At 40.2% G+C, this 23181-nt stretch overlaps 1 protein-coding gene across 5 annotated transcripts in view; it reads right to left on the bottom strand.

Moving 5' to 3' along the window:
- The window catches only part of SH3KBP1 (SH3 domain containing kinase binding protein 1), a 356010-nt gene that overhangs the window by 140592 nt on the left and 192237 nt on the right, over positions 1-23181 (bottom strand). For all 5 annotated transcript variants that reach the window (XM_002831442.5, XM_054544393.2, XM_054544392.2 and 2 more), the window contains one exon: positions 12209-12414. In XM_002831442.5, the coding sequence (XP_002831488.2) occupies positions 12209-12414 (206 nt within the window). The remainder of the gene's footprint in view (positions 1-12208; positions 12415-23181) is intronic.

A 23181-nucleotide genomic window follows, 5' to 3' on the forward strand; every position in this document is an offset into this window, starting at 1 on the left:
TCAAAACTCTGGAGCCGGAGTGTTTGAGATCAAAATCCCAGTTGAGCTACTTCCTGGCTTTGTGATCCTGAACAACTTATTCAACCTTTGTTCATCTCAGTTTCCTTATCTATAAAATGGGGATAATGGCACCAACCTATAGGGCTGTCTGGAAAATTAAATAATATATGTAAAGTACTTACAAAAGTGCTTGGCACACAGTAAATATCATATTAGCCACAATTACAAGTTCAGGACAATTTCACAAATCAGGATGCCAAGTAAACAGTATCCTTATCTTACCACATTTCTCATATACTTAGACTTTGATGACCTGTTTCAGTTAACTATGGTTAATATTTAAATTTTTAATTCAACTAATTTAAAAACCATTTGCTTACTATTTATTAACTGCCTGCACTGTATCTAACTCTCTAAGGGGCTTTAAATAAGATGCCGTCCCAGTCCTCAAGAAATTTACAATCTCCTTGGGTAAATAAGACATAAATCTGTTTACTTATCACACACACACACAAATGTAGGTGATGTCACTAGGTAGTAAATGACAAATATAATACAAGTGCTACAGAATTAGAATTTGGAATTCAGAGAACAGATAAAAAAATTACCTTATCAAAACCCAACTAGGACGGAGGAGAATAAACAAACCTCCGGTGTAGAAGGATTCCAAATCATTTCTTTAGATACTCCTCCCTGAAGAAGGTAGAGCGAAACTCCCCACTCTTTAAGTGGGAGGGGCACAGAGTACCCTTTTTCCAAAGAGTCAAGTATGGAAAGAGGGAAAAAACCAGAACTTTCTAGTGGAGAAACCTGACTAACACCTACGTCAGCCAAGGTGACTAAGGTTAACATCTATAGCGATAAGTATGGAATTAATATGATGTAATGAGAGCACTTCACCTCTGTGGCCTTCCTCCCAAAAACCCACAACTCCAATCCACTCATGAGAATAACTTCAGACAAATGCTTATTTAAGGACATTCTACAAAACTGAAAATTGCCATGGTCATCAAAAATAAAGAAAGTCTGGGAAACTGTTAAAGCCTAACAAGATGAGAAAACTAAATGTGGTATTCTGGATGGGATCCTGGAACAGAAAAAGGACACTGGATAAAAACTAAGGACATCTGAATAAAGCATGGATGTTAGTCAATAATGATAATATGGGCCGGGCATGGTGGCTCACGCCTGTAATCCTAGCACTTTGGGAGGCCAAGGGGGGTGGATTACTTGAGGTCAGGAGGTCAAGACCAGCCTGGCCAACATGGTGAAACCCCGTCTCTACTAAAAATACAAAAATTAGCCAGGCCTGGTGGCAAGTGCCTGTAATCCCAGCTACTCAGGAGGCTGAGGCAGGAGAATTGCTTGAATCGGGTGGGGGTGGGGGGCGGAGGTTGCAGTGAGCCGAGATGGCGCCACTGCACTCCAGCCTGGGCAACAGAGCAAGACTCTGTCTCAAAAAAAAAAAAAAAAAAAAAGATAATATGAAATGTACCACGTTAATGCAAGACGTTAACAAGAGAGGAAGCTGGGTGTGAGGTATGTGGGAACTCTATTATCTTCACAACTTTTCCATAAATCTAAAACTACTCTAAAATTAAAAGTTGATTAAAAAACTAATTAGAAAGATAAACCTGCTGAATGTAAAGGTATATATAAATAAACACATATCTGTGATTTATAGTTATACATGTTTATGCCCATGTGTATATCTATGTAAATCTATTTAACAAGGCCCTCTCAACTTAAAATTTAAAAATTGTCTCTATCTTCTTAGCCTATCTATTAATGAAGATAGTAGAATGCTGACTCCTGGCTTTTTCATTCCCAAAATACACAAAAGAATTTTCTTTGAAAGGAAACTTGGCTCTTTTGTCAGTGTTGCTGCCAACCCAGGCAACGGCGATCCAGCTTAAAGAGTGTGCATGAGGTGGGCCCATCTGCCCCTTTCCAAGAGCTACTAGAAGTTCCTGGTGCCTGGCCAATTAGTCATCAACCACGGAGCCCCAGGGCTGGCAAGTCTCCCAGCTACTTCCTCTCTCATCTCCAGTCCACATTCCTCGGCACCTCCCCAGTTATCTCTCTAAAGTATAAATCTGATCACGCTGCTGCCCAACTGAACTCCTTCACCAACTTGCCCACCCACCCAGAAGAAGGGCAGCTTGTGAGTGGGCTGGCAGAGCCCTGCAGAAAGAGGCACCGCCTCGCCTTCAGCTGCCCAATTCCTCCACTACCACCACCACAGCCCCTGCACCCCAGCTCAACCCACCTCTTCCTTCAACATACTCATGCTCTCTCCTTGTCCACACGCACACTGCTAGTACCACGAATTCCCAACATCTTTTAACACCTTGCTCAAATACCACTTTCCTTAAAAAGAGACCAAGGATATCCCATCCCTTCCTTCTTGAGCTGGAGGAAAGTTAGTAGTTTCTTCCTTTCTATTCTCATTGATGCTTTGGACATGCCTCTGCTAGTCTTTCCCCTTACATTATAATGACTTTTATACGTACCCCCTTCTCTCCAACGTAGGGACAATCCAAAGCATTAAATGAGAAGCCTGTATATGACAGCTGATCCAAGGTGTGACTTAGGGTAGGAGGTGTTAACTCCACTCCGATGAACCACACCAGACCTGCTCCACCCCAAATAAATAACCTGTCAGGTTAAAAAAAAAAACTGCACTTACTATGCAAATACAACATCTAGACATGCCATTTAGCCAATCCCTTTCCAAATGGATTGCCACCTCTTTGTTCATTTACATAGAAATCCCAGAGCTACCACTGCTAATCTATAAAAGGCATTCAATAAAGCTTCACACTGCTGATCCATAAAAGGCATTCAATAAAGCTTCAGTGAATGAATGAATGAGTGAATTAATGAACAAATGGAAGAGTGAATCTTAGCTAGACAACAAGCAGATCCCAACCAGAATTGGATTAGCACAAAACAATATCTTCATTCATCCAGTCCACAAATATTTACTGAGGGCCAACTATCATTTGACAACTATTTTCATAAACTGTAAATGGTGACTAACACAGACAAGGTCCCAAATTATGGCACTTACTTTCTAGTGGCTGACATTTAAGACTTGGTGATATGAAACAAACAGCTAACATAGATATAGCAAAATTCAATTGTACTTCTTGCAGTTTGAAATTTGCCATAATAAAAAATTAAAGAGGCCAGGCATGGTGGCTCATGCCCGTAATCCCAGCACTTTGAAAGGCTGAGGGAGGTGGATCACCGGAGGTCAGGAGTTCAAGACCAGCCTGGCCAACATGGTGAAACCCCGTCTCTACTAAAAATATAAAAATCAGCCGGGCGTGGTGGCCCACACCTATAATCCCAGCTACTTGGGAGGCTGAGGCAGGAGAACTGCTTGAACCCAGGAGGCAGAGGTTGCAGTGAGCCAAGATCATGCCACTGCACTCCAGCCTGGGTGACAGAGCAAGACCCTGCCTCAAATAAATAAATAAATAAATAAAAATAAAGAAATAACCCTGGAAAATGTACTGTCATTTATAGGTACTCTTTCTACTCTAATAACAATAAGGACAACAATAATAATAACTAACGTTAATCAAGTGATTACTATGTGCCAGGCACTTCTCTAATCATTACATGTTACTTAATCCTCACAACAACCCTCTGGGGTAGATTCTCTTGTTACTCTAGTTTTACAGACGAGGAATCAAAAGCACTGAGTGGTTAAGTAACTTGTCCCAGGAAGAGGCAGAGTTGAAGTCTGAACCTGGGCTATCTGTCCTCCATGTTTAATAACCACTATACTTTTTTTTTTTTTTTTTTTCCAGAGTCTCGCTCTGTTGCCCAGGCTGGAGCGCAGTGGCGCAATCTCAGCTTATTGCAACCTCCACCTCCTGGGTTCAAGCGATTCTCCTGCCTCAGCCTCCCGAGTAGCTGGGACTACAGGCGCATGCCACCATGCCCGGCTAATTTTTTGTATTTTTAGTAAAGACCGGGTTTCACAGTATTAGCCAGGATGGTCTCCATTTCCTGAACTCATGATCCACCTGCCTTGGCTGGGATTATAGGTGTGAGTCACCACACCCGGCCAATCACTATACTCTTAACACAATTTGAAAACCTTCTGGGAATATGATTCTTGGTGACAATCTGGCTACAACTAAATAGTTCTTAGAAAATACGCTAGGCTGAGTGTTTTAGAAAGTTCACGTCAAACATATGTAAAACAGAAAGCAGCACCCAACATGACAAAGAATAATCCTGTAATACTGGTTCACTATTTCTGTTTCCCTTTCCCTACCAACTCCCCTCCTCCTTCCTTACTTTTTCCAGATCAGGAAACAGAACTGAGACACTCTGAGGAGAGAGAAGCCAAAGTCTGAAAATCCCGAACACTTCATTCAACCCAGGCAACCAGTGGGCATCTTAACACCATCTGCTCATTAAAAACCACAGGTTTTCCAACAACTCAAGAGACACAATCTTATTTTTCAACCAAAATGAGGGACAGCCAATACTCTAGGTCTCAGATAATCACAACAAGGTTTTGACCCTTGTGTTTAATTAGTCAAAGAGTGTATCTCCTTAGCTTCTGGAGTTCTCTAGAGCTTATTTCTAGTCTTCAAAGGATTAGGACATAGATCTCTCATTTTTAAGGAACTAAGATCATCACCTTATTGAAATGTTTTAATTTTATATGATTATGCAGCTTAATAAATTTTTACTAGAATGGATAAAAAGACTACCTGGGTGGGGGCTGGGTGGGAGGTGGGAATTGTTAATGGGTACATAAAAAATAGAAAGAATGAATAAGACCTACTGTTTGGTAGCACAACAGGATTACTATAGTCAATAATAACTTAATTGTACATTTTAAAATAACTTAAAGAGTATAATTTTATTGTTTATAACTCAACGGATAAATGCTTGAGGGGATGGATACCCCATTCTCCATGATGTGCTTATTTCACAGTGCATGCCTGTATCAAAACATCTCATGTGCCACATAAATACACCTATTATGTACCCACAAAAATTAAATACAAAAAAAAGACTACCTGAGATATGTATGAATATACTTAAATTCTCTTACTGTAATTTGGCTAATTAAAAACTTGATTAGTGACTCTCATTTATACACAATTTTAATTCTAATTATCTGTCACAAGTAAAAGCTACAATGTGGATACCATAAAGGCATTAATTTGGGTGACTATAATTCTATAAATGAGATTCAAGATGACAAGAGTTGAAAAAGAGACTGTTACAAACACAACGTCTTGTAGAAAGTGTAGACAGAATTCAAGAGAGAGATGTCAGAAGTCGCCAATGGAAATCAGCTAAGACAGGAAGACCATGGGAAAGAAGCTTCTTGAAAGATTTCTCCGTAGGGAATCCAGTAAACTACCAACCTGGCAAACCATTAAGTTTAGAAATCTTTTTCCAGCAAGGCAAAAAAGACTGCTTTTTCCAATAATTAAGTGGGCCAAGACTGGTAGTGCCTAAAGAGCTAGGACATGGAATGAGCTGGCACCAAAAACCCAGCATTATTCCACATAAAGCCATGTCAGGTTAGGTCCTGAGACTCACTTGAATATCTGTAACTTACCTATCCATGTGTAATACCTGACACTCCTTTCCCTAAGTGGTTGGTCAGAAGTGATCATCTAAGTGACTCATAAAAAGGGAAGGAGTTTAGAAAAAGAGAGTAGGGCCAGACTGGGGTCACAGGAAAATAGCCTGATGAAGAAATTCCCTCTCAGGTCCACAGGTGGGAGACAGAGGTACCAGCTGTATTCATGAGAATACAATCCTGTCTGGGCTTGCCTTCTTGCTCAGAGTCTTCCAACCCAATCTCTAGGCTGATGACTCTGAAACCTACATTTACAGTTCTCTTCCAATCACCAGACTTATGTATCCATCTGCCTGCTGGATGTCTCTACCTGATACAGTCCCACAAGAACTTCCAAATCCAGCTAGTCTAACCCATGTCCTTCCTCCCCAAATATCTTCTTTCTCCACTGTTTTCTAATCAGAAAATAGTACTCAGCTGCTTAAGCCAGTTGCCCAAGACACAATCTTCAAGTCCTCCCTCTTCTTTATCCCCCACATACTATCAAACTTGATTCTATCTTCAAAATATTTCCCCAAACCATCCATTTCTCTCCATGACAGTAGTTCAAGCTGTTAAAACATCCCTTACCTTGATGTCCCCTTCCATGTAAAGAAATTCAAATGTACATTCTCTGGACACAATTAGACACTCCTGCCATTCTCCTCCCCTTTATGTATCCTTCCCTGGGAGAGTGAAATTACTTATCTGATAGGTAAATTTAAGAAAAATATACTGGGCATGCTCAGCTTAGCTCTTCTCTTTCCTCCTCTTGGAAGTCAGCCTTCTCTGCTGTTCCTCAAGGGGCAGGTCCTTCTATCTCACATTGGCCTGAGTTAGTCCAATGTTGCTGAGATTGTGTGGGCAAATCTGTCTAATTCTGGGAATCAGCTGGCAGGCCCATTTGTCTCTCACACTAATCTGTATCTTCCAACTTTGCCTTCATCAGTAATGACATTGCAATAAAATGTATGCACAGAGAGATCACAAATCATAAGTGTTCAGCTTGAGAACATTTCACAAAATAAAATACGATCTATACAAATAGAGGGATATACCATGTTCATGAATTAGAAAGGTACCAATTGTCATCAAAAGTGTCTATAGATTCAATGCAATCTCAATCAAAATTCCAGGAGGGTTTTTTTTTTTTTTTGATGATGATGGGGGATTGGCAAACTGATTCTAAAATTTAAATTAAAATGCAAAGGGCCAAGAATAGCTTAGGTAATCTTGAAGAGAAATAAATACATAGGCAGCATAGAATGGGCACAAGGTAAAAAAGATCAACAGAATAGAGTCCAGAAATAGGCCCACTTATATATAGCCACTTAGGTTATGACTAAGGTGATAGGGCTGTGCAGTGTAGAAAGGATAATCTTTTCAATAAACAGTGCTGGGTCAACTGGATATCTATAATGAAAACAAAATCAGCAAAATATTTTGATTATCCATTCACTCACTCATCTAATTAATTAACTGGTTTAGAACCTAGATTTGGAGTGGGGGGCTATTTATCAGGAAAGCCAGTATGTTTCTGTTACCTCTCTTCTGAATTTTACTCACCCTGTCTTCTGTAACCCACTCCCCACACTGCAGTTGGAATACTTTCTCTAAACCACCTATCTGATCATGTCACTCTCTTGCTTAAAACACTTTGATAGTTTCCCGTTGCTCTCAAGATCAAGTCCAACTCCCTAACAAGTCTCACAAGACTCTTGATGATCTGGGCCCTGCTTCTTTCCCCACTTCCTGCTGGAGCCTCTACACATCATCTGTGCTATCTCTTTCCCTCTTCAGGGCATTTATAGATATTTCTTTCCCTACCTTAATAACTCTATGCCTACTGGACCCATGGTTTTCAGCCTAAACATCACTTCCTGTAGGAAGCCGGTACACACACACATGAATGGACACACACCTTCCAGCCTCCCTAATAACTTGCCACTTCCTGCCATGCCTGAGGGCTCCTACAGCACAACACTGCGTTCTCAGCCTGATGATGGCATTTCCTATACTCTATTATTATTGTTTATTTACTTTTCTGTAGCTCCCTGAGGGCAGTGACCTAGTCTCCCTCATGACTGTATCCTCAGTACTGAGCATATTTAGTGAGCACTCAATACACACTAGTTGAAATGAGTCATATTTAGAAAGTATTTTCAGGTATATATTTTTTAAGTCCTGTGAGGTAGGATAGGTAAAAAAAGTATTCCCATTTTACAGATGGCTCAGCTGAGGCCAACTTTATCGAGGTCAATCAGCTAGGATGAAGGTACTATGGCCCTATAATTTTCTAAGGTGTAACTTGGTTCATCTATAGCCATATAGCATTTTCCATTATTTTGATACAGCACATACTTACATCTGAGCTTGGTTAAAATGGTACATGTTTCTCCAAGGTTCTTTTCCCCCCTCCCCCTTTAACCTTTTATCAAGGGAAATTTCCAACATACACAAAAATAGAGTGTGATGAACTCCCATGTATACACCATCCAGTTTCAACAAATACCAGCTCATGATCAATGTCTCCTCTATGCCCCACTCTTTCATCTTCTGGACTATAGGAAGCAAGTCCCAGACATTAAATCAACTCAGCTGTAAATATTTCAGTTAAATGGTACATTCAACAAATCATTCGGAGACATATCCACTTGGTGGTATTTAAAAGATTCATAAACGGAATCCTTCCTTATAGCCTGATAAGAGAAACAAGAATACCTACATGAACTATTTATCTATTCACATTTGGTGGAGGGATGTTATGCAATATCTCTCCTGGTGTATAATCTAATCATTAACTCTGGGTAGGATAATATAGATTAAAATATAAGATAAGCACAAGATTATCTACTGACTCAGAAAAGTGGATCTTAATATTTCACAAACTTGGCCAGGTATGGTGGCTCAAACCTGTAATCCCAGCACTTTGGGAGGCCAAGGTGGGCGGATCACTTGAGGTCAGGAGTTCAAGACCAGCCTGGTCAACGTGGTGAAACCCCGTCTCTACTAAAAATACAAAAAAAAAAAAAAAAATTAAGCTGGGTGTGGTGGTGTGCACCTGTAATCCCAGCTACTTAGGAGACTGAGGCATGAGAATTGCTTGAACCTGGGAGGCAGAGGTTGCCGTGAGCCAAGATTGTGCCACTGCACTCCAGCCTAGGCAACAGAGCAAGACTCTGTTTCAAAAAAAAAAAAACAAAAAAAAAAAAACTTCACAAACCTGAACGAAAACTATAATATGATGCTCACAGCTGTTAATAATTGTCAGATTCCCTTTTTCCCTCATCCAAGTTATCAAGCTAGACATTTCAGAAGGCCAACTGTCCCAGCCTGAGCAGGAGACCTACTTGAGCCTCACCTACTGAATGCTATCACGCAAGATCCAATTTACACTTCTAAAAATCAAAACAGCGAGCTCAATTCTCAAAGGAAGCTTTCTTCCTTAGACATAAATCTTAGACACAAAACCATCTCAAAAGTGATGAAAACGAGGTTGTATGCTAATAAAACAGAATCACACTTATCGGCTCTTGTGCCAGGTTGTACAATAACATGATGGATCCATAAATCTATGCAACTATCCGTGGCGCCAACAACATGGGGTGGAGATAGTTTCAAATCCTCTTAGATGTTGTAAAAATTGTCCACACCCAGAAAGCAGGCTGGGAAGTTTATGTTTTCCCCAGAGGCTCCACATGAGAAATGGGTTTAAGGAGCTTCCAGCACATGGTTTCATTCTGCAGACAAATCAGGAATCAAGATGCATACACGAATGCGTACACACACACAAACGTCAAATATCCCTATCTGAAATGCTTGGGACCAGAAGTGTTGTGGATTTCAGATTTTTTTTTTTCTTTTTGCATTTTGGAGTATCAGCAGAATACATCCAGGTTGAGCATCCCTAATCCAAAAATCCGAAATCCAAAATGCTCCGATGAACATTTACTTTGAGAACCATATTGGTGCTCAATAAGTTTCGATTTTGTAGCATTTTGGATTTTGGATTAGGGATGTTCAACACACTTGCGCACACACATACATATGTCTGATGAAGCTAACACTTCATGGCACCAATATTAATTCAATAAATCAACTATCTGCTTCACAGAGGTGCAGTGAACTATACAATTGATATATTTTCAACTACTCAAGTGCTATATTATCTCACCCAATACTCTCATTCTAGAGATGACTGTAATCTCTAAAGCGCAGCATTAATATATATTTTAATATTATTCATTCAACAATATTTATTGAGCACCTACAATGTGCCGTGCACTGTTCTAAGCACATAGAATAGATTAGTAAACAAAATAAGTGATATATATAACAAAAATAAATCTGTTAGAAGATGGTGTGTGCCACAGAGGACAAAATATTTAGCACCAGGAAGGGGGATGGGGTGAGGTTTCTGCTAAGATAGCAGGGAGGAAAGGGAGGCAGCCGAGTGGGCAGGTAGATGCAGAGTGGCCCAGGCCGAGGAGACCATTGCAGCAAATGCCCCCTGTAGGAGTGTGCGTGGCATGTCTGAGGAAGAGCAAGGACCCAGAACGAAGAAAGTGAAGGGAGAGCAGTGGGGGAGGAAGTCCCAGCAGTAACGAGGGTCGGGTCTCACTTTTTTTCTCAGAAAAGCATTGGCAGGGGTGTGAGCAGATGAGTAGCATGATGTGACTTGAGTTTTCAAAGGTTCTCCCTGGCTTCGCTCTTAAGACTAAACTCCAGGGGGATGGGGAGAGGCAGAAATCCCTATTAAGGAGCAGTGGAAGTGATGAGACCTAGGTGGATGATGGACATATTTAGGAGGCAGAGCTGAGAGAAAGAGCCAGGGACAACCTGAGGGTTTCTGTCCTGAGCAATAGGAGTGGGAGATGGTGCTGCCTTCAACTGAGATGGGGAAAGCTGTGGGTAGAGCAGTTGGAGGGGCACGATGAGTTCAGGTTTAGGCAAACGGATATGAATTTAAGATCTTCAAGTGGAGATACTGAAGTAAGCAGGCAGTTGGACATACAGCTCTGAGGTTCAGGAAACAAATGTGCTGAGATAAAAACTTTCAAGTATTATATTTGACATTGACATTGCTATCAACAGTAACTCAATTTACTATTGGCAGCTAAAACTTATATTAATAGCAATAATAAGAGTCATACACACACACAGTCCTCCTACAAGAAGAAGATAAAGACCAGGAATCATAAAACAAACAAAAGGAATGAACTGTTTGCTGACTGAGTCAATGGTCATTTTCACTTCAACCACTTGAATAAAAGAAGAAAAACTGCATCCATTGTTCCTTTCCAAGATGGGGACTTGCTCTTTTGTAAATGTTTACAGGAATCTGAATGTGACCATATGAAACAGAAGTGAGCTCAGGAGCTGGGACACTAGTTTTCAGATCTTGGAAAATATCATATATTGATTGCTGAAAGGAACAACGCTGGCTCAAAGAAACTTCAACATTGAAAAAAGTTTAAATGAAACGGTTTTTAATTTCTAGGTATCTGCCCTTTCTGCCTGACTCATCTCTAGAGGGATTCAGTGTTCAAAAAGTTTCCTTTTCAGATTCTGTTTCTAATGCATGATGACACTGGGCAAGGTTGCTGAGGGCGGGTGGAGGGGTGGATGTCCTACAGCTGCAGAAGATGATACAACCTTTAAAATGTTATCCCACCAAAAAAAAAAAAAAAGAAAAGAAAAAAACAACAACAACAACACTTAAAAGCCACCTATAAACCTGAATTAGAGAGGTTGCCAATACCCCATGCCCCAAATCTGCTGGCACAAACGTCAAAGCAAAAATTTCAGCACTAAATCGAATTAACAAACATGCCTTAAGCACAGCACGAGTGTAGCTTATTATAATTTGGAAAATTCCACGGTATTTATCAACTCCTAAGCAAGCCTACAATGCTTAGAAGTATACCACAGTAGACGTCATCGGCAGCCACAAGCGGCTCTGGGTGTGTTGCTGTGGTAACCGCGTACTCAGCAGCAACATGCTGCCTGCCTCTCACTAGCCCAGAACCAGAGGCAGAAGGAAACAGCCAGCTTCCTGAAGGGAACAACCCAGGGAGTCACAGCACAGGCCATCTCCATCATTCACACCTGCGGGAGACTTCCTTTCAACAGTCTGAAATTATCTCCAACTAACTCTTAGAGAAAAGGTGCACAATTCCTTCACTCTAGTGCAGAACCACAGTCAGCACACCCAAGCACAAAGCACTAGAGAAATGTACAAGCAGAGGAGAGAGATTGGCCAGTGTCTGAAAAGTGTCAGGGTCATGCACTTAGGCGGGTCCAGGAATGAGGGGTTTTTCTGGGAAGCAGACAGAGAAGTACTGGTCCATTTGAAAAGTCATCCTAAGAAGCATTCCCTAGAGAGATCAGCAAGAAAGAAAGCAGCAAACTAGAGCATGAGCCTTTCGAGGGAAGTCGTTCCCACACAGAGGGAGAGCTAAAAAAGAAGACAGGATAAACAACTAGTACATGAGGACATGGAAACCCTAAAAGAGGAATTGGAAGCCTCCAGCACCAAACCCCACAATGTACTTTTGGATATTCCACATTAAGTTGAAATCAAATAGAAACTGTCGAACATACCTTTTCTACCGGCAGAAAGTCATTTTCTACTTCAATTGACCTTGGTCTTAGTTTGATTGGCTTGTCTTTGAAAATGTCTCCAAAGCCCACTCCCTTAACTTTCTTGGGCTGGATTGCTGCAGTTGCCACTGTTCCGTTGGCACCTTCAGACTTGGTGCTGCTTGAGTCACCCCCATCACTCTCGGAGCCTGTGGTTTCCCTTAAACCTGTCAAGAGCGGGGATGGGGAGAGAAAGAGCTCAGAAATCAGCCACAGCCCTGAAGAAGAACTTCACAACCAGCCAGGAACCACCTCTAAAAGTGTGACTGGGCACAGGATAACTTGCACTAGGCTTTTGTATTCAGTATGTTGAGTAGTTTGACTGGCTCTGAGTTTTGTTTGATCTCCCCACCCCTTACTTTTAATTTTAAGATGTGAATCAAAACAATTTTCAGAAAATCGAATTCCAAAGCAGATATCTTTGTACATGTGAAATTCACCCCTCTTTAGCCGGGAGCCTGGTTTTGATCCAAATTTGTTTTGCCATAGCCTGTGCAATAGTAACCCTTCCCACCCACCTTGTTGCCTCCCCACCCAGTCAGTACCACATACTGTACCTCCAATCTCTATGACTCATGTCAATTAGCAATTAGCAATGAAAGTAACATTTCCTAAAGGGAAACTGTAAAGCTAAAAGCCATTTAAACAAATTAGCAATTAAAGAAACCACACAAAATTATAACTGCCAAAGAATTAAATCTTTTTGGATGGCTTCACAAGGAATAAATGCATGCAGACATGTTTCTCTAGGAAAGCATTAAACCAAACTTGACATTAAGACGGTTTCACTAGCAAGATGATCATGTTTGTTAAAGAGGGAAAGGAAGCCGTCCTCCCAGAGGCCAGAATCCCCCAAACCTACAGCCCTTCTTCTCTCCTTTAAACACCGTTGTTTTCCCAAAGCTGAATCCCTTTCCAAAGAAGAACATTGGGGACATGACACTCTTCATTTGATCTTCTGTGGCATGTGTTTGGAAGTCATAAAATAGTTATTAGCAAGACAACATGGACACTTACCTCCCCAGATTCTTTTTTCCCCAGGCTCTGCCCACAATCATGTTCCTAAAAGGAAGAGCCTATTTATGTCTAGTTAATTTCTGGGTGTACATTCTTCCTTTGATGGTCAGTATATCAATTATGCCATCAAAGGGCAGGATTCAAAGAATATTTTATGGAATACTAAACTCTGTCATTAACCTGTCTCTGAAAGCCTCTAGATGTGTAGAATAGCTCCTGAACATTTACTACATAACTCCTGATCATAACCATGCCCTTGAAATGAAAGTATGCCATCAAATGTTGTTCTCTATTAGCCAATTGTGCATTATCTTCCTACAGGTAAGGTGGCCTCCTAGTCCATAAGAATGATACACCAAATACTTGCTCACATAAAATCTCATAAAATGTGGAAGTCATTCAAATAAGGAAGTCTCAGTGCAGGAAGAAACTGTTAAATGAAAACAGACAAAATATAGAAAGGTCATTATAAACTGCTAACATGTTTCAGAATCAAATCCTTAAAACAATGGTTTTGTTTGTTGTTGTTGTTGTTTTCCATAAAATGGTATTTTTAAGCCAAAAGGGTGGGGGAGGAGGAAGATCCCCAGTGTACATTTTAATTAACTGAAAACCAGCATTTGTGAGCAAAAACACAGGACCGAATGAGGAACAGCCCACAACAAGGGGGTCGGCTGCAATTCACAGGACAGGATTAGAGTGTGTAAACATCAAGAACCCTCCCCCATTAGCTATTCATTTGTGTGTTTATCTGTTCATTGTTTTTGCAAATATCCCTGCTGGAGATATAATTTTGGAGTCTAAATATTGTGTCATTTTCCCCTTAACATGTTCTTACTTTGCCGTATGGATTCTTTCTATGTGATAAATGACTTGTATATTCCTTTCTGGCTTGGAAAGAGCCATTCAAGGGTGAAATAAAGAAACCATTAGTGGAAAGAAACCATCACCACCCCCCTCCCTCAGCACGCTCCCCTCATCACCACCAGAAGGCAGCAGGGCAGACAGATTAGGGCAAGTCTATTTTAGTTTTTCAAAGAGAAGAATTTCAAGAGTTCTTCTATCATTCACCATTAGCTAGAACCATAATATTTTCAGCCACTGCCATCCTCATTTCACTGAGCTTCTGGTTTTTGGGATTTACTGTCTTCTGGGCTCATCTTAATATGTTTATACTAATCACCGTGAGAAATACTCTACGTTACACAGGGAGAGGTTGCACAGTCATTCAACCACACAAGCATGGCCCGGGAAGGAAACACACGGCAGATTTTTCTTCCAGAACTTCTGGCGGGCTGGTTCTATCACTTTTAAGTGTATAAATTAAATATCTAACTATCTGTGTTGGTAAAATAATTCAAAATATAATTCCTTCCCTTTAGAGGGAAAGAAAGGTGACTTTTCATTTTCATGTTCATTTGGTGATATATCTTTTAGTGACTCATGCCCATCATGCACGTTATCCCATAAAATGTCCCCATGTCAGGCCCAGAATGCCAGGTTACACTCTTGGGTGGTGCAACCCAGAGTGTGGACTGTGGACGGGGGCTGGTTCATGAAGGGCTCATTACAGGTAGGCAGTGGTGAGAGAACTACAGAAAGTGTGGTGTCTGGGGCGATGCTTCAGTGTTTTAACAGTGTGCACTGGTGTAACTTCCAGACATGTGGCTGGTGGTAGAGTCATCTAAATGAACAGGGCACAGAGCAATCTAGGTGCTGTCAAACTCCCACGGTGAGGCACAGGCGGCACACTGCATGTGTAGTGAGGTCATGTGCAGTAGGGCCATGCATCTTCCCATGGTGGAGTGGCAAGGAAAAAAAACTTGACCCCAGTTTGTGAAGCATGGCTCTGGTGTTCATGTCTCAACGTTCTCTCTCATCATATCCATACACATATGTATGTATGCATACATGTATATGCACACTAAGGTAGATGCTTTTCCTTCAAGGTGAAAAAAAAGAACAAAGCCTCCTCAGTTTTGTTTCTGACAGTCCTTTAACTGTCCAATTTTGTGGAATGTACCCAGTCTTCCAGCATTGATCAGCTGAGATCCATGAGATATTTTTATCTATTTTTAATTTAACACTCACATGGATGGAGCTTACTGTGTGGCAAGAACTGTTCTAAGGGCATCTCATTCATCTCCTTCCCCTCAACTTTTGGCAGCCTTATTTCACAACACAAAAGGCTACACATTGGTCCTGCCAAAAAAAGTCTGCCATGTGGTGATTGGCTGAGTAAGCAAAGCAAAATGCCATTTCTGGCATGGACTTTCATGCCAAATTCTTACTTCTTTGAACCACACAATGACAAAATGGTTTATTGGTTTCCAATGACCCACTCAGAGAAAGCAATAACCATGAGAGGTTGACATCTCTGCAGGAAGCCATCTTACACCACCCCAGAAGCCCAGAGATACTGGTACAAATACATATGCCATGACAAATGCTACTGCTCCTTTGTTTGCACGTATGGCTCATGCACGCATATCACATACATGATAGAGGCAGAAAGCAAACAAAAGCGCCAGGGGCTGGTGCTGGGAATGCTTCTTAGCACACACCAAGGAGATGGCACTTACTTAAACAAATAAGTCCATGTCCTTGGATCAGAAATTCACGCAGACACTTGGCATAAGCATGAGCAGCTCAGGAAAGGGCAGCTGCATCAAAAAACACAAGTACCCAGATCTTATCTTTACAATTGCCTTCTGCTGTTAAGGTCACTCACTGTAATAGCGTCTGTGGCCCTCCGTCTTTCCCGGTGCAGCTCGGTACAGAATTGTCCCTTCAAAGGTAGTCTTTCCTGACAGTGAATGAGAGAAGAGAAGGGGAGAGAAAAACAAGAGAGAGGGGAGGAGGGAGCAAATGATGGCAAAAGAAGGAAGAAGAAGAGTCTTTAACCGAACTTGCCTTCAATGAATCTGCTGCAAGAGCGTCATCCACAAAATTAAGTAGAGACCATTAGGCAGGATTTAAGAATGTTACAGAATGAGCCCAAAGTCCCCATGCAACCAGTATGGCATGAGCACCCAGAAATTGGGGCTTGCCTCTGCAAATGACTGGCATGTACATTATGCCCAGTTTAAACCTGGAAGCCATTTCAACATTGTAACTTAAAGAATAGGAAAACTTCAATTAAGCAGAGGGAATCCAATCAATTGGACTCCTTAATTAACTCAATTGTACAGCACAAGCTTCTCTTTAGAGAATACGACCTATGCATAATACAGATTTAGACACATTATCCTTTATCTTCTACCCCTAGAGACCTACATAATAAAAACGAATATTCATGTCCCCAAGATTCTAAACAAGACACAGAATTCTCTCTAAAAGATCTGTCACCCTCAGTACCTTTAAGCAAGAAAATGTATTAATACACTGGTGAGGGGGGTTTCACCACTGAGGTTTGAAACCAACAGTGGCATCCACATAAACATACGGGGTTTTCTGCTTAGAACCAAGGACACCAGAAAACCCTATTTCTCAAAACATCTTAATTGGGATTCTGCTGTGTCAGTCATGAAACTGTACTTAAGCATGAGGACATAGGACTCACCCAGTGTCAAATGTCAAATTATCTTTTTTTGCTGTTACAAGTAGAGATTGTCAATAGCACAAGGCTGAACACTTGGCTAAAGCCCAAATATCTCTGGAACCATGAGCAACTATACAGAATACACACATACTGCCCTGGTTTGAGTGTACTCCAACCCACCCTCCCACCCTCCCACACCCACCCACCCACACACCCACATACACGCATACACACAAAGGCCCTACAGAGAGTACCACCGACAGGCAAAATGATTTGCTAAAGGCAAACTCAATTAATAAACATATTACTTTAAATTATCTGAGAAATAAATTTTATTATGGCTTGTTAATTAAATATTCAAACTGGAGGCCAGTCATACAGCTTCCTAATAAGTCTGGAGGATGAAAAAGCTAGGCTACATTTACAGAGAAGCAGGGAGTAGAACTAAGTGAAGGGAGAGAGCAACTTGTCTCACTTCTTAGAAACACTCCATGTTAAAATGGGAAACCCAAGAGAAACCACACTGTCAGCTTCTGGGCCTTGGCACTCCCCACATAGGAAAGGAATTGAGAATGATCAGACCAACAACTTAAATGGGATCAGGTATTTCCAATTTCCGTGTCCTACAGCCATGGTGGTATACCCTTGTTTTGAAATGTGCCCTTTTTGACAGATGCGTTCTATCCAATTAAAGCAAAAACGTAGGCATTCAAATCACTGGCTGTGTAAGAATAATCTGAAGACAAACAAAGTTTCAAATGTTCTTGCTAGATTTGAAGCTCTTGAGGACTTTGATGACAAAAGTGGAGCAAGTAATAGTGGCTAGTTTTTATTTGGGCAATCTGCTTAACTTCAGTCATTAAGTCACCATTACTCCTCAGAACACAGCTGTTTTGTGAGCTAGGCCCTCCAAAAGTTAACAACAGCAGTCCTCTCAAGTGTCAGAAAAAAAGGAAGTGTAAGATTTTTTTAAAAGGCAGTATTTCGATAATGTTCCTCCAAGTACACTAGAACTTCCATGTGTTCTTCCCCAACACCAAGCCTGAGAGTCACTGAGGTAGACCATGGCTCTGATGTCTCTGCATGGTCAAGCCTTTCTGCAAAGTCTCTCTGTGCATTGGCAGCAAGGCAATTTGAGATGTAGTCTGGGCTGGGGCTGGGTGAGGACACATAGGTGTCCTATGTGAAGAGCAAAAGAGGCAGCCAACTGGAAAGGTTATGAATATGCGTGACGTTGATCTTATTGGGGGAAATAGTATACTGTCACTGTTAAATATTAGTACTTGAAGGCAGCAAACACTATAAAAGGGAAGAGTTTTAAAATTTACACGCAAAACCATACACTTATGCTAGCATCTAATTTTGCCTGAAACTATCACATCAATTTGCTCATCGTTCTTCATTGCTAATAGAACATCATACTCCAAACAAATATCATCTAATATTAAAAAGAAAAAAAGTCTAATGATGCCACAGAGTGGGATTTGTCATACTGGCTCTCATTTTTTATATGCAAGGGACGCTGAGCAATCCATTTCTTATAGCTAATGAAACACAATTATTTCTGCGTCATGGCAGTGGTTTGCTATACATTTTTAAAAACCATCTTTCTCTTTTTTTTTTTTTTTTTTTGAGACAGGGTCTTGCTCTGTCGCCCAGGCTCGAGTGCAATGGCACAATCATAGTTCACTGCAGCCTTGACCTCCTGGGTTCAAGCAATCCTCCTGCCTCAGCCTCCTGAGTATCTGGGACCACAGGCAGATGCCACCATAGCTAGCTAATTCCTATTTTTTGTAGAGATGGGGTTTCACCATGTTGCCTAGGCTGGTCTCAAACTCCTGGGTTCAAGTGATCCTCCCACCTCAGCCTCCCAAAGTGCTGGTGTTACAGGTGTGAGCCACCACACCTGGCCTCCATCTTCATCTTTGTCTTAGCCTGACAAGTCACTAAAGTATCAGAACCTCAACTTTTTAAATAAGGAATTAGGAAAATGAGAAATTCAATAACAACAGAAAACTCATGGTTATTAATGGTTACAGAAAGAAAATGCAAACTTTCTCCCTCTGAAGATTGTGAGAAATAACTGAAAATGTTTCTGTAGCTATAGAATTAAAAAACAGGGACACTTTTAGTTTTACAACCATTATTTGAAAGCAAATAATATCAAAGGATGTGAAAGAAAAGACATATTTATGTCTTAAATGTAAGGCAAAATATGTATGAAATTGAAATTGGACAACAGTCGTATCTGGATTTCTTTGCCACTGCACATTATTTAGTCAACAGTAGCATGTGCAAAATTGTAACTGAAAAGGCAATTAACTAATCATGATCTGTGACAAGAAGAAGAAATAAGCTAAACTGTACTCAGGCTTGAAATTTGTCAGATGACCTGCGGAAAGGTAAACTATTCGTCTAATGGAGGCAGCACCAGAATGTACATGGAAGGCTTGCATGTCATTTTCTCCCTATCACTCAGAAGCCTGGGAGTTAATTTCACTGGGCTTCAGTGTTCTCATCTGACACTGAGTTAAACAATATCTAAATTCCTTTCCACCTTAACATCATAAGATTCTGCCTACACTATTAGCACAACCACTCAGCTGTTTTGATTTTTAAAAACCTAATTTACTAAACACTTTTTGGGACTATTGATCTGTTACATGGGAGCCCATTTTATTATTATTTTTAAATTTCTGGTTGAAACCTCTTTGCAAGCCCTAATGAGTAACTAGGTTTGGGGGACAATTATCAATGGCTGCTAACACTCAAAAAGTAGGACGGCCAGACATTATGAGCCTCCAAGTGGAATATCCATTACCACCTAGGTGGCAGGTTTGCTCTCGCGCGCACGCATGCGTGTGCACTCTCTCTCTCTCTCTATATATATTTTTTTTCAGGTTATATATATATATATTTTCAGGTTTTAAATATATATATTCAGGTTATATATACATATATATATATATATTCAGGTTTTATATATACATCTAATCTAATCAAGTCCCTAGATCTAATGATCAATTTATAGGAATACAGATTTAATGACACAGCAGAGATGAAATCAGCAAAAGCCACGCTGTGAGAAACTAATAGACAAAGGGGCTCAGTTGCTTTAGCAAAAAAAATACAAGAAAAAAAGGAGATACGAAGGAGAAATCTATAGATTCAAACAGATTTGAGACATACTGACTAACTGCAATGTATGTACTTTATTTGGATACAGACTCAAATGAATTGTAATAAAGAAGACTTTAGGGGAAAGTGAACAGTGACCATGTGTTTAATTATTCTAAGGACTTGCCATAATTTTATGTGTGTGAGGTAAATGGTATTTAAAGACACTCTTTTATTGATGCATGTTAAAACATTTATGAATGAAATTATATAATATCTGGGGTTTGTCTTCAAGATAATAGACAAAGCGTGTAGAGGGCTATAATTTTAACAAATTGGCCAAAGGTTGATAATTGCTGAAGCTGAGTGATAGGTACACAGAGGTTCATTATACTATCATTATTTTTGTTTATGTTAGAAATTTTCAATAATAAAAAAGTTTATAAGAATCTTTTTTGAAAAACTACCTTTAAGGTTTCATAAGTTCTGAAAATGGTAAAGATGTTTTCAAATTTAAATATGCAGTGAAAAGTTTCTGCTACTACATAACTATAAATTTTCCTCTCTGAGATAAAATGGATAAAATATCCACCAATACAATCATTGCAATTCTTTCCTTGATAGACTAGATTACCCTAAACAAAGATCTAAGAAAGTTTAGAGACTTTCATAACCAACCACGATATGGAAAAATACATCAGAATAAGAGAAAAGCAAGTTCAAAAGATTTTCACCTGTCATTCAAAAATAAAAATGCCTCCTTATAGTAAAAGGGGATTCAACAAGCATTTATTAAACACCTACCATGTGTCAAGCAGTCTTGGTATACTCCCTTATAAATATAATGCCAATGTTTCCTCTATCACATTCATCCATTGGTACACAAAATTCAACTCAGTAACTACTTCAAATACTTTCTGGAAGCAGAAATGTGAAGAATGCAAATACCAAATAAACACGTGCACATACAGAAGTAGGGGTGTTTGTGTGTGTGTCAGAAACAAAGAGATGTATGTGCATTCACTGTACACATGGTGCATATTCAGACACAGATTTTATCATTCTTAGAAAAACCTTACCCTAATGTGTGGTAGCATTTAAATTAACAGGATTTAAATACAATGTCACTATGATCTCTAAAAATTACCAACATAGCACAAACATTAAAAATTTAACTTACTCCCAGATCCGTGTATTAATTAAGCAATCTCTGTGAAAAATGAACTGTAATTTGTGAAGAGTATTAGTGGGTTGGCCTAACAAAGACCTAGATTAAGTACATTTTAGCTCATACCAGAGTAAAAAGCTAGATGTCTTTTGTGTATGAGCCACATTTTGTCTTTTACGGTTTTATGACAAAAGTAATATGCATGTACTATAATTATAACAAGATGTTATCACTGGGGGAAAGCGGGTGAAGGGTACAAGGGATCTCTCTGTACAGTTGTGTATTTATTGTTGTAACTTTCTGTGAATCTATATTTCAAAACAAAAAGGGTTTTCTGTTGTTTTTTTTGTTTGTTTGTTTAAGTAAAGCACATCAAAACCACTAACACCATTATCTGGGAATGAAGAATAAGCAGATTCCTTTTAAAACACAAACACACACACACACACACGTATATGTATATATATATGTATATACATATATACACACACACATATATATATACACACACATATATATGTGTGTATGTGTGTATATATATATATATATATATTTTTTTTTAATAGTCTCTCTCTGTAGCCCAGGCTGGAATACAGTTATGTGATCATGGCTCACTGCAACATCTGCCTCCCGGGTTCAAGCACTTCTCATGCCTCAGCCTCCTGTGTAGCTGGGATTACAGGTATGTGCCAGCATGCCCAGCTAATTTTTGTTTTTTTGTTTTTAGTAGAGACAGGGTTTCACCATGATGGCCAGGCTGGTCTCGAACTCCTGGGCTCAAGCTATCCACCTGTCTTGGCCTCCCAAAGTGCTGGGATTATAGGCATAAGCCACCATGCCTGGCCTGCTACTGGAAATTCTGTCAGAACACTGAGAGATACTATTTCTCTCTTTCAGGGAATTACTTCAGTTTAGCAAGCTATTCATTATTCTCACATCTGCTCTTCTATGAAGCCCCGCATCCCCATGGGACTGGCCTCTTTGTGCCCCACTCTTCTTCAGATGCTTACTTTGCAGAGTACCTGGACACTTTGCTGAACTCGGGTTTGCATGTCCCCTTTCTGCAGTGTGAGCTTACTGAAAGCAGGGACCCTGTCTGATTTGTCTCTGTATATCATCAGTGCCTTGGACAGTGTTTTAGTAACAATGGGGTGTCAATAAAGATAGAATGAATGAAGAACAGAAGGAAGAAGGAAGGAGAGAAAGAAGGATGGATAGATAGATGGATATGAACCAACCGATGGAGAGATGGGCCCTCTTTTCCTTAACTGTACATGCAGGAAGATTACAAAAGCCATGTATCCTTTATCAGAAGCAGCCATCCTTGTTAGGGGACCATGCCTCTCCAGGAGATTCAAAATCCCCTCAAAAATGGCAACTAAACATGGCTGCTGAAACCATTGGGCTCTCCTGGTCTTGAAATGGAAGGCTTTTAATTCAGTAAGTGTGTGGGGGGGAACAGTCTCTAGAAGAGAAAATACCCCTTCTGAGCAGGTGATGACATAATGCTAAATGGGAAGACCATTCCACCCAACCTCCTAATCCTCTGTACCAGGAACTGCAGCACCATATGCCTTTAGCTGAGGGGTCAGACAGGGTGAACTGTCCATATTACTGACTTGGAATGAGAGAAGTCGATTTGTTTCAACAGTTCTAAAGATACAAGAGGCATTACTCCTCTGATCTTCCAGCTCTGAGAGCATAGCTAAGATGGCAGGACACCAATATGTCAAGACTTTTCCAAAGAGGTTGTCTAATACTTCCCCAGATCTCCTCCTCTGCATCAGTAGAGGAACTCCAAAGTAATTTCCAAATGCAGTCACAATGCCTCAGCCAACACGCTATCGCTCAGTATGCAAGCAACCTCCAAGCAACTGATACTAACTGGTTATGTCTCAACAGTTATCTTGACTAACAGTGAGAGCTACCATTTATTATGGGTCTGCTATGGAGCAAGGTGGTTTATGCACATTATTGCTATTGGAACTTGTAATGAATTTATTCATGGAAATAATGTTATAATGACCCAATTTGGTCCTCCCTCCAAAAAATCCCATTTAATCCACAATGTCCCTGACATAGAGTATTGTT

The sequence above is a fragment of the Pongo abelii genome, chromosome X (assembly GCF_028885655.2).
Source record: "Pongo abelii isolate AG06213 chromosome X, NHGRI_mPonAbe1-v2.0_pri, whole genome shotgun sequence".
Classification (NCBI taxonomy): domain Eukaryota; kingdom Metazoa; phylum Chordata; class Mammalia; order Primates; family Hominidae; genus Pongo; species Pongo abelii.